The 13,844-nt window shown below is 36.2% G+C and overlaps 1 protein-coding gene across 3 annotated transcripts in view; it reads right to left on the reverse strand.

Annotated features, from left to right (window-relative positions):
• Positions 1-259: 259 nt before the first annotated feature.
• The window catches only part of MAGT1 (magnesium transporter 1), a 67,457-nt gene continuing 53,872 nt past the window's right edge, over positions 260-13,844 (reverse strand). Inside the window, exons 8-11 of one of the 3 annotated variants that reach the window (XM_055338696.1) lie at positions 10,740-10,814; positions 6,095-6,185; positions 3,774-3,838; positions 260-645 (exon numbers count right to left, since the gene is read on the reverse strand). In XM_055338696.1, the coding sequence (XP_055194671.1) occupies positions 3,823-3,838; positions 6,095-6,185; positions 10,740-10,814 (182 nt within the window). In that variant the 3' untranslated portion in view covers positions 260-645; positions 3,774-3,822. Of the gene's footprint in view, positions 3,839-6,094; positions 6,186-10,739; positions 10,815-13,844 lie in introns of all 3 variants that reach the window. The other 2 variants (XM_055338695.1, XM_055338697.1) reach the window with 2 other exon arrangements.

The following is a 13,844-nucleotide window of genomic DNA, read 5'->3' on the forward strand; positions in this document are numbered from 1 at the left end:
GCATGGAGCCTGCTTCTCCCTCTGCCTGTGTCTCTGCCTATCTCTCTCTCCCTCTCTCATGAATAAATAAAATCTTTCAAAAAAATAAAATAAAATTTCAATTTCTGTCACAGAAACCTCTCCCTTTGCCTCCCACCCCAACCCCAAGAAAGTAATGAAACCTTTCTCTAGAACCATAACACATATTCTCCTACCAGCACATAGGATTGCATTTGTTTATATGTTTATTTCCACCACAAAGTGTAAAGAACTCAAGAACAAAGATCTTTTTTTCTTTATTCCATCTGAAAATTTACTGAGCATGTACTATGCAGGCATCTTAGAAAATGAGCATACAAAGATGAATAAGACAATAATCTTGTTCTCAAGGAAATTACAGATTATGGGAGAAAACTGGTAATTACAAGATAGAATAACAGAGATCAGCATGCACTAAGTAAAAGAGGAAGGGTAAAGAACCCAAAGTGGGAGGTCAGGAAAACTTCCCAGAAATTATGTTTGAGCTGTGTTTGAGGGGGAAAAACATTTCATTAATTTTAATTGAAGGTCACAAAAAGAACTTCAGACCTGAAGTTCTCTACCTGCAACTGCTGGCTGCAGAGCCATGGCCAGGCATCATAAATTGGCATCATAAGTTTTTTCCAGCTGTAAGTCAATATTAGCATACAGTTATTGATTTCATTCTTGCTTATACCTGGTCATTTGAATCAAGATCTGATATTAACATACTGGTTTCAAGTATATCCTTTCTAAAAAATTTCAATGTATATTAAACAACTTGCAGCTATAATGGCCTCTACAAACATTTCAGGGCTTCTTCAGAAGTCTGATTACAAAACATCCTACACTTCAACGGATTTAATTCAATACCAAACCCAAATATCACAAATGATATTTGAATTTCAATTCAAATTTAAATATATTTTTAATATTTTGTGCCTAAAACAGTGGTGCTAGAAGAACACTGAAGTAACTAATCCAATACACTCACATTAAGGAAATAGGTCCTGAGAGAACCTATTTCAAGTGACTTGCCTATGGTCATATAGCTAGACAGAAAGACTAAAAGCTGTTTAAAAGCCAGATCTCGCTACTTCCTGTCCAGTGTTCCCATTCTATGTTTGGAAATGTACTATTGTCCAGTCTCACATAACTTGAAAATCTGAGTAACTGTTTCAAATCAATTATTTAGTACAAAAAGGTAATTACCTAGTCACAATGTTCACTGACAGGTACAGAACAAGACCAATCATTGAAGACAGCTATTCATCTACTTATCTTGGCTGTTTTGACTAACCTAATGGGCAACAACATTAATGAAAGATAACATGGAATCCTGGAAGAATGTATCTCAATTTAGAAATACTTAAGGAAATTGGCCTATCAAGTTTACTGTCTTTAGGACAGTAAGAAACTTTTTAAAAAGATTTTATTTATTCATGAGAGACAGAGAGAAGCAGAGACATAGGCAGAGGGAGAAGCAGGCTCCTTGCGGCAAGCTTGATGTGGGACTCGATCCCCAGACCTGGGATCATGCCCTGGGCTGAAGGCAGATGCTCAACCGCTGAGCTACCCAGGCATCCCAGGACAGTAAGAAACTTAATTATAACCTCAAAATGAAATAACCTAGGCGCACCTGGGTGGCTCAGTCTGTTAAGTGACCAACCATCGGGCTCCGCATTTAGGGGGAATCTGCTTGAGATTCTCTCTCCCTCTGCTCCACCCCCTGCTCATGCGCTTTCTCTCTTACTTAAATAAACGTTTTTTTAAAAAATGAAATAACCTAATATTACAATCCTAATTTAGTGTTTTAAATTTACCCCTCTTTACATGTTAATAAATAAACTTAAGAATTTAGATTGTAAAATTTTATTGATATGGTCAAAAAGCAAACAGCCAGACACTTGATTATCTTTGCTACTACAATGTGTAATTTTGAAAAGTATTTTTACGATGCATAACAAATATCTAAAACATTACTAGAAAAGTAAATTAAGAGTCTACTTAAGGCACTTCAGATGAAAGTGAATTTCAAAATTTCCACAAAAGTAACTCTAAGTTTAGTAAATCTGCTTTCTACAGATTTTAGCCAGAATGCAATTCTTCTCCTTGCACAAGAAAAATGTGCTCTTAAGGGAGAAAAAGCAAATACAAAAAAGTGTCATTCTTTCAATGCTCATGGCACATATCTAAAGCTATACAGATTACGTGGCAGTAGTATTACCCTGGTCAGTCTGTACAAATCAGGGCATCTTCATACAAATCTCATAAGAATCACAGCATAAATTTATTTGGCCTGAGACAATTGCAAGAACAGCAGATAAGGAATCCAGAATCACACAATGTATAGGGAAGTATTTGACAAAAGTGGATCCACTAAAGAGTAAAAGGTCAAGTATATGCCCTGACCCAACAAATATTGGAACAAAAACAAAAAACCCATGTAAAACATTTCTTCTTAGGCAATTCATCTTTTCTGCAAATCTCTATTATACAAGACTTCTAGACCACATAGGAGAGTTATTAGATGGTGAATAGTAGGCAAAATATCACTTTAATGTAATATTTCTTTGATTTCTTTAAAAAATTTTCACAACCGTAATTATCATATTTTTATAATAGTGAAATTTCAGGATACTTTTCATAACTATGGGGGAGGTTATGGCTAGATCTAATGATAACCATCAACTTTCATTCTTCACAGATATTTTGTTAGCATCTATGGTTATTTCCACTGACAAAAAAAAGACAAAACTCAAAACCTCTTCAAATGTTTACTGTTTCTCCACTTAAAGTGAAAGAATGAAGGCTAAAATAATAGCAAAAACATAACTTTCAGGAAACAATTTACTTTCTATTCATAGGCAACAACTCAGTATATCAGGATATGCTTTTCCAAACCTAGTCCTTTTCCTAAATACAAGGGTTAATGAAATATGCTTAACTAGATGAACCTATTTTTTTGATGAGGTACAAATGAAGTAAGTGACAATCTCTAATTTGTAGAAACACTTTAGACCATTTTGAAGTTACACTGATTTTAGCACTAAGCTACGTTTTTAATAGAGGCCTACCTTAAATAAACTAAGGAGACAGAATGAACCTGAAATCTTTCCAAATATAAGTAGTTAACACCACACTCATGCAAAAATCATAATCCTGTACTTAGACTTTTTTTTTTCTGTACTTAGACTTTTTAATGTCTACAGTTACCAAGAAGCATAGCCAACACTGTATTTCAGTAGGAAACATGAAGGATGGGGAGGACTGGCTAGTCTTCTTTTCTACAGGCTAGAAGTATCAGAAGATCACATAGCACATACAGTTTCTCTGTCCAAAAGGAAAGATGTACAAAGTATACACATCCATGCAAAGATGGAACAGCTAAGAATGCATCCTGATGCATTCATTTGTAATAGGCATATGTAGGAACACCTGGTCAGGACTTTTTTCCCTCTATCTTTGGATAAGATTATATAAAATCAAGTGGCAAATAGTTAACTAAAGCAGTTTTGAACCCTGTTCTAATTAAAATGTAGTTATAAAATTTTTATAATGTACTTAATTCTACTAAATTAAATGTTACATAAAGTTCATCAGGAAGGGAAGGTTAAGAGAACTGTATCCAAATACTTCATGATTTTGACAAGAAATTGCTTGTTAAGGCACTACAAATCTTCTTTGGTTAAATGATTAACTATTTAAAAACACTTGAAAAAAAAAGAGGTAATACAAAATACACAAATTGCATTCTTCTTTTCAAACACACATACATTTTTCAATTTCCATTACTCCAGTGTCTACATATCTCTAGGATCCTCTTTAACTCATCAGAAAGCTGAAACAAAAATATTAAAGAATCTATTAGTTTCTGAACAAACAAAAGGCTTTATTTCTAATAAATATCTTGATTTTAGACAAAACAGCATTTGGGTGCACATTTAATAAACTGTGTATTAATAACAAAAAGTGAGAAACACCAAGATATTAAGATAATCTTATGAGAGAAGGAAATAGACATTAACTTGTTAAAATATCTCATGAAGAGATACTGATTAATAATTGGATCAACCATGGTGATAAAATAAACAACAGAAATCCCAGCAAGATTACCCTTGTATCCAGGTTGTATTATATCTATAGAGGAGAAGTTATTTTAAAATATACATACATAGAAGAATAAATCAAGAATCAAAAGTTCTGATAGGTTTTGTTCTTACAATTAAGTTACATTTGCCAGCTCAAGGGTCCATCAACTGACAAATGGGTAAAGAAGATACGGCATATATACACAGAATATTACTCAACCATAAAAAGAATGAAATCTTGCCATTTGCAATGACATGGATGAGCCAGAGAGTATTATGCTAAGTGAAATAAGTCAGTTGGAAAAAGACAGATACTATATGATTTCATTCATAAGTGGAATTTAAGGAATAAAACAAGCAAAAGGAAAAAAAGAGAGGCAAACCAAGAAACAGACTCTTAACTATAGAGAACAAACTGAGGGTTACCAGAATGGAGGTGAGGGAGGGGAGATAGCTTAAATAGGTGATGGGTATTAAATAATATACTTTTGATAAGCATCAGGTATTATAAGGAAGTGTTGAATCACTATATTGTACACCTGAAATTAATATTACACTATATATTAACTAACTGGAATTTAAATAAAAAATTGAAATAAAATTAATTTTGCAAGAAAAATGCTAAAGAAGATTAATTTATATTGTTCATTTATCAAAAGACATGCAGTAATGTCAAAATGAATCAATCAGGGAGTTGTTCAAAATTGTCCACTAAGGGGGCGCCTGCATGGCTTAGTTGGTTAAACACCTGACTCTTGCTTTTGTTCAGGTCATCATCTCAGGATTGTGAGATTCAGCCCTAAGTCAGGCCCTGCACTGGGCATGGAACCTGCTTGAGATTCTCCCTCTACCTCTGCCCCTCCCCTTGTACACACACTTGCTCTCTAAATAAGTAGATTTTAAAAATTATCTATTAAAAACATGTTAAAGGTAATATGAAGAATGAATTCTTTCAAAAGTATCACTTGATATACTTTATCTTTATTGTTCATAATCCTTTATACAACAGGACATTGTTATATTAAAAGAACATGAATTATGGTACCTGGCACTCAGATTTTAAAACTCACAACATCCCCCATTATGTAGGTACCTTTCTTGTGGCTATTAACAGAATAAAATCAAGAATTTATGATCAGGAGAGTAATTTCTTTCCTGAGCCTTAGAGATCTCTATGAAGATCCAATTAGATCTTCTTAAACAATCTTTCTTATACTCTCTATAAACTGGGTTCTAATCAAATGTTCTGTTTATGCTCTAAAGAGCCCTGAAAAGTAGAAGGGATCCCTGGGTGGCGCAGCGGTTTGGCGTCTGTCTTTGGCCCAGGGGGCGATCCTGGAGACCCGGGATCGAATCCCACATCAGGCTCCCGGTGCATGGAGCCTGCTTCTCCCTCTGCCTGTGTCTCTGCCTCTCTCTCTCTCTCTCTGACTATAAGTAAATAAAAATTAAAAAAAAATAAAGAGCCCTGAAAAGTAGAGGTGTGAGTAATTTTAAAATACATTCAAAATCATTTGCTCAAGAGAAAGTAGAGTATGCAAAGTATAAAATATTCTAATCATTAAGTGTTTTTTAGATTTCTAGATTAAATTAGACGATGTAAGAATGACCCTCAAAGATGTTCCTGAGAGGGATCCCTGGGTGGCTCAGCGGTTCAGCGCCTGCCTTTGGCCCAGGGCGCGATCCTGGAGACCCGGGATCGAGTCCCACGTCGGGCTCCCTGCATGGGGCCGGCTTCTCCCTCTGCCTGTGTCTCTACCTCTCTCTTTCTCTCTGTGTCTCTCATGAATAAATAAATAAAATATTTAAAATAAAAAAAAAGATGTTCCTGAGAAATCACATACTATTGTCCAATATATACTATTTATCTTGAGTTAATTTTTACATGCAACATACCTAAGTTAAAGCCTATGTCTGCTTTAGAAGCTAGGATACTTTGGAGGTAAAGCAAAAAGAGCAACATCAACTCTAATCATTGTCACTATATAAATGTAAAATAATCATACCTATATGGATATCCATGATATTTAGATCTGAAAATAGAGAGCATCCAACTGAAGAATAATACAACAAGTGCAATACCAGCCACACACATTACTGTAGAAAAACAAAAGAAGTGTAAAACGAGCATGTTAAGTATAATAAAGAACTACGGCGTAAATTTTAGTCTACACTTCCAAGAATGAAAAGCAAAGGACATAATTTAGTGGTAAACCTCAATTTTCCAAAAAATTTTCATGACCATTCTTTTTTTTTAAGATTTTATTTATTCATGAAAGACAGAGAGAGAGAGAGAGAGAGAGAGAGAGGGGCAGAGAAACAGGCAGAGGGAGAAGCAGACTCCATGCTGGGAACCCAATGTGGGACTCGATCCTGGGACTCCAGGATCACACCCTGGGTGGAAGGCAGGCACTAAATCGCTAAGCCACCCAGGCGTCCCATTCATGCCCATTCTTATATCTTCAGGAATCTGTCTTTCCATTTAATTTGATCCATTACAATATAATAGAGTAGTTCCATTTATACACTTGTGCAATTTAATTGCATGAAATAATAAATTCCTGGGGTGCCTGGGTAGCTCAGTGGATGAGCATCTGCCTTTGACTCAGGTAATGATCCTGGGGTCTTGGGATCAAGTCCTGCATCGGGTTCCCTGCTCAGCTGGAAGCCTGCTTCTCCCTCTGCCTGTCACTCTCTCTGGTTATGCTGTCAAATAAATAAAATCTTCTAATAAATGAAATAAAAAATTCCTTTAAAGCCATTACAGTGAAGACTTTAGTGTGAAAGATGTGCCTTGGTGACTCAGTTAAGCATCCAACTCTTGATTTCAGCACAGGTCATGATCTCAGGGTTGTGAGACTGAACCTCGAGTCAGCCTCCATGCTCAGCAGTCTGCTTTTCTCCCTCTCCCCCAACTCATGTGAGCACTCGCCTGGTCTCTAATAAATAAATAAATCTTTAAACAAGAATTTAATGTTAGAAAGTTTTACTACTGACAATAAATCACTCACTTATTAAATTTCTTTGGAAATCTTAAAAGTGGCCTTATTGTATTGACTTAAAGACATCTGACAATATCACTTGACAGCCTCAGTTGAAAGTACTTTATTTATAGGTAACTACAATGCCTATATAAGGAATTCATTCAACATGGATTCCTCATTTGAATAATGAGGAGGAAAATACCATGAATCCTAGTCCTAAATTCAGAGCTCCTTCCATTAATCTCATGTGCTGTGATTTAGCATAGCAATTAATACTCTTAACTCTAGGGGCAATCCCGGGTAGCTTAGCGGTTTAGCGCCGCCTTCAGTCCAGGTTGTGATCCTGGAGTCGGGGGATGGAGTCCCATGTCAGGCTTCCTGCATGGGGCCTGCTTCTCTCTCTGCCTGTGTCTCTGCCTCACTCTCTCTGTGTCTCTCATGAATAAATAGGTGAAATCTTAAAAAAAAAAAAACTTAACTCTGGATGCTGACCCCACAGTGCTCAAGTGTGATTCCCATAACTAGAGGCTCTTCGAGTCTTAAAGACTAAGACTGGCTAAGAAGCATAAAGGTGGGGATGTGGGAAAGCATGTGTGCTACAACAGTGGAAGTTCTAGGGAAACATACTTATTGGCTGACACTAAAAACAACTCTTAGTCTTGTTATACTTAGGCACAATTCTTTTTCCTTTTAAAATTTTCACATAATATGATTAGGGGTTAAAATGTAAATTTTAAATATATATTCTTTCTGAGTATTAACACATGACCATTGTGTTAGAAGTCTTTATTATCAGGGGTCCCTGGGTGGCTCAGCAGTTGACCACCTGCCTTCAGCCCAGGGTGTGATCCTGGAGTCCCGGGATCGAGTCCCATATCAGGCTCCCTGCATGGGGCCTGCTTCTCCCTCTGCCTGTGTCTCTGCCTCTCTCTCTGTATGTCTCTCATGAATAAATAAATACAATGTTAAAAAAAGAAGTCTTTATTATCTAATATGCACACACACACCCCTCTGTGTGTGTGTGTGTATATATATATGTATTCTATGTTTTTCACATAATATATCTAAAAGTATTTAGGGCAGTTTCTAGTACATAATAAATGTTAAGTAATTATTATTATTTGTGATTATTAGGTTAGAATCTTAGGAGTAGATCAAATTGTGATTATTTTAATATATGTCACCAAAATGTCTTATAATTTAAATTCATGCTACCAGTGTAGTATCCAAAGGGGCTTTTCCCAATAATGAATACTGAAATAGGCAAGTTTTTAAAAGTTAGGCAATGAAAAGATGTTGACTAGATTAAAAAATTGATATACTACTTCTATTTTTGCAATATGTAAAAATTCATTTCAGTTCAGCAAAATAAGAATATCTCAAATTTGAAATCCAGTGCCATCATCTTTTCTCAAAGGAAAAAGTATATATACTATATTTAGCTAGGTTAATTTGATGACATTTACCTTTTTAGCCATAAAAGAAAAACTCTGATTTAAACATATTTTAATATATAAATATATATAAATATATTTTTTAAAGACTTTATTTATTTATTCATAGACACACACACAGAGAGAGGCAGAGACACAGGCAGAGGGAGAAGCAGGCTCCATGCGCAGGGAGCCTGACGCGGGACCGATCCCGGGTCTCCAGGATCACACCCCAGGCTGCAGGTGGTGCTAAACCGCTGCTCCACCGGGGCTGCCCCTATGTATAAATATTTAAAATAAATATATAAAGAGTCCATCCAAACCAACAGAAAAAGTGCTAAGAATAATAGATAAATGGCAAAAGACAAAAAGACTTGTTATGGAAGGGAAAACACAAACTGCTTGATAAATGTCTAAAAAAAACATTCAACTTCATTAATAACCAAAGAAGTACAAAAAAAATGGAGCATTTTCCCTTATCTGATTAGGAGATATGTACACACATTTTTAATGAGCTTAGCTAGTCATGACAAAATTACTGTAAAATGAGCATTCTTTTTTTAAGATTTTATTTATTTATTCATGAGAGAGACACAGAGAGAGAGGCAGAGACATAGGCAGAGAGAGAGAAGCAGGTTCCACGCAGGGAGCCCGATGTGGGACTTGATCCCGGGACTCCAGGACCACGCCCTGGGCCGAAGGCAGGCACTAAACCGCTAAGCCATCCAGGAATCCCCTTCTTTTTTTAAAATAAATATTTATTTATTCATGAGAGACACAGAGACACAGGTAGAGAGAGAAGGCTCCATGCAGGGAGCCCAGTGTGGGACTAGATCCCAGGACTCCAGGATCAGGCCCTGGGCCAAAGGCAGACGCTCAACCACTGAGCCACCCAGGCGTCCCTCTTTTTTTCTTTTAAACAATTCTTAAATATCACTAGTAGGAATCTAAACTATCATAACATCTGGGGAAACAATTTGGCATCATCAGTTTAAAACATCAAGGGGATTAAAAATACGAATATAGAGGACTTTACAGTGATTCTACTTCTAGAAATCTACCTTGGGGAATTAATTGAAATGAGAATAAAGCTTAATATACTATGGAAGTCCCTAAGGAAATATTTATTATAATGGAAGTTAGGGGAATAAACCTAAATGTTTAGCAGAATCAGAATGGTTAAGTAAATTACAATACAAAGTACAACTTTTAAATTATGTGTAGGGAAATATTTATCAGCGAATTACTTAACTCCAGTTACAAGGGGGGGGTACAAGATTCAAAATCTTATTTTATTTTTTAAGATTTTATTTATTTATTCACGATAGAGAGAGAGAGAGAGAGAGAGAGAGAGAGAGAGCAGAGAGAGGCAGAGCAGCAGAGGGAGAAGCAGGCTCCATGCCGTGAGCCCGATGCGGGACTCGATCCGGCGACTCCAGGACCGTGCCCTGGGCCAAAGGCAGGCGCCAAACCACCAAGCCACCCAGGGATCCCCTTATTTTATTTTTTAAAGATTTTATTTATTTACTCATGAGAGACATAGGCAGAGGGAGAAGCAGGCTCCCTGTGGGGAACCTGATGTGGGACTTGATCTCAGGACCCCAGGATCACGCCAAAGGCAGATGCTCAACAATCAACCCACCCAGATGCCCCAGATTCAAAATCTTATAAGAAGCTTTACATTTGTTTTTGTAAATGTGAGAAACTCTATTAAAACATTAAAATTTTTACTTCTCGGCAGCCCGGGTGGCTCAGCGGTTTAGTGCCGCCTTCAGCCCAGAGCATGATCCTGGAGACCCCGGATCGAGTCCCATGTCGGGCTCCCTACATGGAGTCTGCTTCTCCCTCTGCCTATGCCTATGCTTTTCTCTCTCTCTCTCTCTCTCTCTCTCTCCCCCCCCTCTCATGAATAAATAAAATCTTAAAAAATATATTAAAAAATAATAAAATTTTTACTTCTCAATGATGGAATAATGGGCAACTCTCCCCCTAAATGTTTCATGTTGACTTCCCCCCACATTTTTTACAATAAGTATATATTATTCTTAAAATAATAAAGAATATAAAATAACATTTTTAAGAATATGAAATAACTAAGGTGGGGAAATGATTAAGAGGACATTCTTTTTTCTGTATTAAAGGCAGAACTGTTATATAACATTGTCAACTATACTTCAATAAAAAATTAAAATTAAATAAAAAATGTTGAATTGTTACATTTCAGCATAACTTACTTTTTCGCTTTCCAATGTCCATGTCAGATGTAGCAGCTTCACATAACAGCACCATCCCTAAAGTAACCCCACCATCTTAGAAAAATTGTTTAAGGAGAAATGCACACAGACATAAAAGACATAGCACTTTAATATTCCTATTCTTTCATTTAGAAAATTACAATGAATATATAAATCTTCAACTTTCAATTATAAGAAAACTATTACTAAAATAAGGAATCCTTATGAATGCATTAAATGTCACTGGATTGCTCTTTAAAACAATTGTATGTTATGTGAATTTTACTTTAATAAAAATGGGTGATTAAAAAAATAAAATAGGGAATCTTGTATCTATACAGCATTACAATTATTTACTATGAAGGTATAATAAAAAATATTAAGATTGGAAAATTACTTCATTTATACAAATGAAAATCAGTATTTTAAACAAATGCCCCACTATAATTTACAGATGAAATGAGTTCTCCTGACATGTACTTTGAAATAACCTTCTTGGACATTCTTTCAACTATTGCTCCAGCCTTGTATATACTTTATTTTATTTTGTTTTGTTTTTTTTTATTTTTTATTTATTTTTTATTTTGTTTTAAGTAGATTCCATGCCCAGCATGGAACCCAAAGTGGGGCTTGAACTTATAACCCTGAGATCAAGACCTGAGCAGAAATCAAGAGTTGGACACTTAACCAACTCCATCACCCAGGTGCCCTAATAAATTTTAAAACATCCTTTTTGAATATTCAACCACCCTCCATAATACACTTGAAATGTGTACCATTTGGAAAGAACAGCAACTAATTTTTATTTTAAAAATAACTTTTCAAAAAAAAGTAACTTTTCAAAAATTCTCCAAAATGTCAACAATCAACCTCTAAAGCACAAATTACTACTAAACTACCTAAGTTTGTCCTATTCTAATAAAAAAAGAGAATCCTATTATGTCATTACCTCACTTTTAATCACCTTAATATGGGAACTACATAAATACAAAATAGGGCAGCCCGGGTGGCTCAGGGGTTTAAGGCAGCCTTCAGCCCAGGGCCTGATCCTGGAGACCCGGGATGGAGTCCCATGTCGGGCTCCCTGCATGGAGCCTGCTTCTCTCTTTGCCTGTGTCTCTGCCTCTCTCCCTGTGTCTCTCATGAATAAATAAATAAAATCTTTTTTAAAAATACAAAACATACCTGCTCATGCAAATAAGTTAAACATGGCATGGTTGAATGCTAAAATAAGCAGAGTTGAATTTTAAAGTAAATATAATGTGTTCTAGTAGAAAAGAGATTCATGCTGCAGTTTAGCAAATACAAACAGCAGTTAAAAATGCCCAAATCAATTCTGCATACACTCATGCACATTGTAGGCTACTTCATGTGAGTATGATTAAACAGAAAGGGAAAAATAGGTATTCAGATAAGGCCTGAACTTATAATTGGCTGTATAGCTTGTCTATTTATCCCTTACTATCATCTTGCACTCTCTTGTCAATAGCCGATTTTTTAGGGATGATGCCCATTCATCATGCCTTTAGTTGCTTAGACAAGTTGTCTTCTCCAATGATTATTTTTTCTTACTGAGGTTCTTTATATCCAGATACATGTAAAGATTGATCATTTCTATAGGCTTTTGTTACAGGGTATTTTTTTAAAGATTTTATTTATTCATGAGAGACAGAGAGAGAGGGAGAGGCAGAGACACAGGCAGAGGGAGAAGCAGGCTCTCAGGAACCCTGGGTGGCGCAGCGGTTTGGCGCCTGCCTTTGGCCCAGGGTGCGATCCTGGAGATCCGGTATCGAATCCCACGTCGGGCTCCTGGTGCATGGAGCCTGCTTCTCCCTCTGCCTGTGTCTCTGCCTCTCTCTCTCTCTCTCTGTGAGACTATAATAAATAAAAAAAAAAATTAAAAAAAAAGAGAAGCAGGCTCTCATTAGGGAGCCCGATGTAAGACTCAATCCCAGGACCCCAGGATCACAACCTGAGCTGAAGGCAGACACCTAACAGACGGAGCCACCCAGGTGCTCCATATACATTTTCTTAGAATGAGCTTTCTATCCTGCAATATACCACCAATATCTTTGTGTGTTCTCAGTTAACAAGAGCTGTGATTTACTAGCATATGCATTGTTTCATTTTATTTTTAAAAGATTTTATTTAGGGTATTCCTCGGTGGCTCAGTGGTTTAGTGCCAGCCTTTGGCCCAAGGCACAATCCTGGAGTCCCGGGATCAAATCCCACGTTGGGGTCCTGACATGGAGCCTGCTTCTCCCTCTGCCTGCTTCTCCCTCTGCCTGTGTCTCTGCCTCTCTTTCTATCATGAATGAATAAATAAAATCTTTAAAAAAAAGATTTTATTTATTTATTTGAGAGAAGAGAAAGAGTGGGGGTGGGCAGTGGGAGAAGGAGAAGAGGAGGACCTCAGGCAGACTCCATGCTGAGCATGGAGCCCGACACAGGGCTCAATATCAGGACCCTGAGATGAGATCACAACCTCAGCCAAAGGCAATAGTTGGACCCTTAATTGACTGAGCCATCCAGGTGCCCACTTACTGACTCTCTAAACTTTTACTGACACTATTACCTGGCAGGCGCTATTAGCTGTTGGAATTTAAAAGCTGTACAAAAGACAGACACTTCCTTGGACAAATTTACAATCTAGTGAAGGATATCAGTAATGAAATAAATAATAAATACCTAATCATGATTAAATGTTACTATGGGAGAACTGAATAGAAACCAGAGTAAGTAGTATTCTATTACATATAAGAACTATGCTATTAAAAGAGCTAGTAGAATTAAAGTATATTTAATAAGATGAAAGCAAAGATAATTGCATAAAATGAGGCATAATTCCAAAATTGTGGGAAAATGTTTCAATTATGTACTTTATTATTGTCCAAAGTAATTTAAACAACAACCTAAAATTTCTTTGCCTACTGAATTAGTTTTAAAAAATGAGAATGCATAATGATAGATTTGTTGGAGCTATCAGTGCACATATTTTGACAGCAATCCTCCTTCCTTTTTTTATTTATTTTTTTAAATTCTTTTTATTTTATTTTTTTATTTATTTATGATAGTCACAGAGAGAGAGAGAGAGAGAGAGAGAGA

This window comes from Nyctereutes procyonoides, unplaced genomic scaffold (genome assembly GCF_905146905.1).
Source record: "Nyctereutes procyonoides isolate TBG_1078 unplaced genomic scaffold, NYPRO_anot_genome, whole genome shotgun sequence".
Lineage (NCBI taxonomy): Eukaryota > Metazoa > Chordata > Mammalia > Carnivora > Canidae > Nyctereutes > Nyctereutes procyonoides.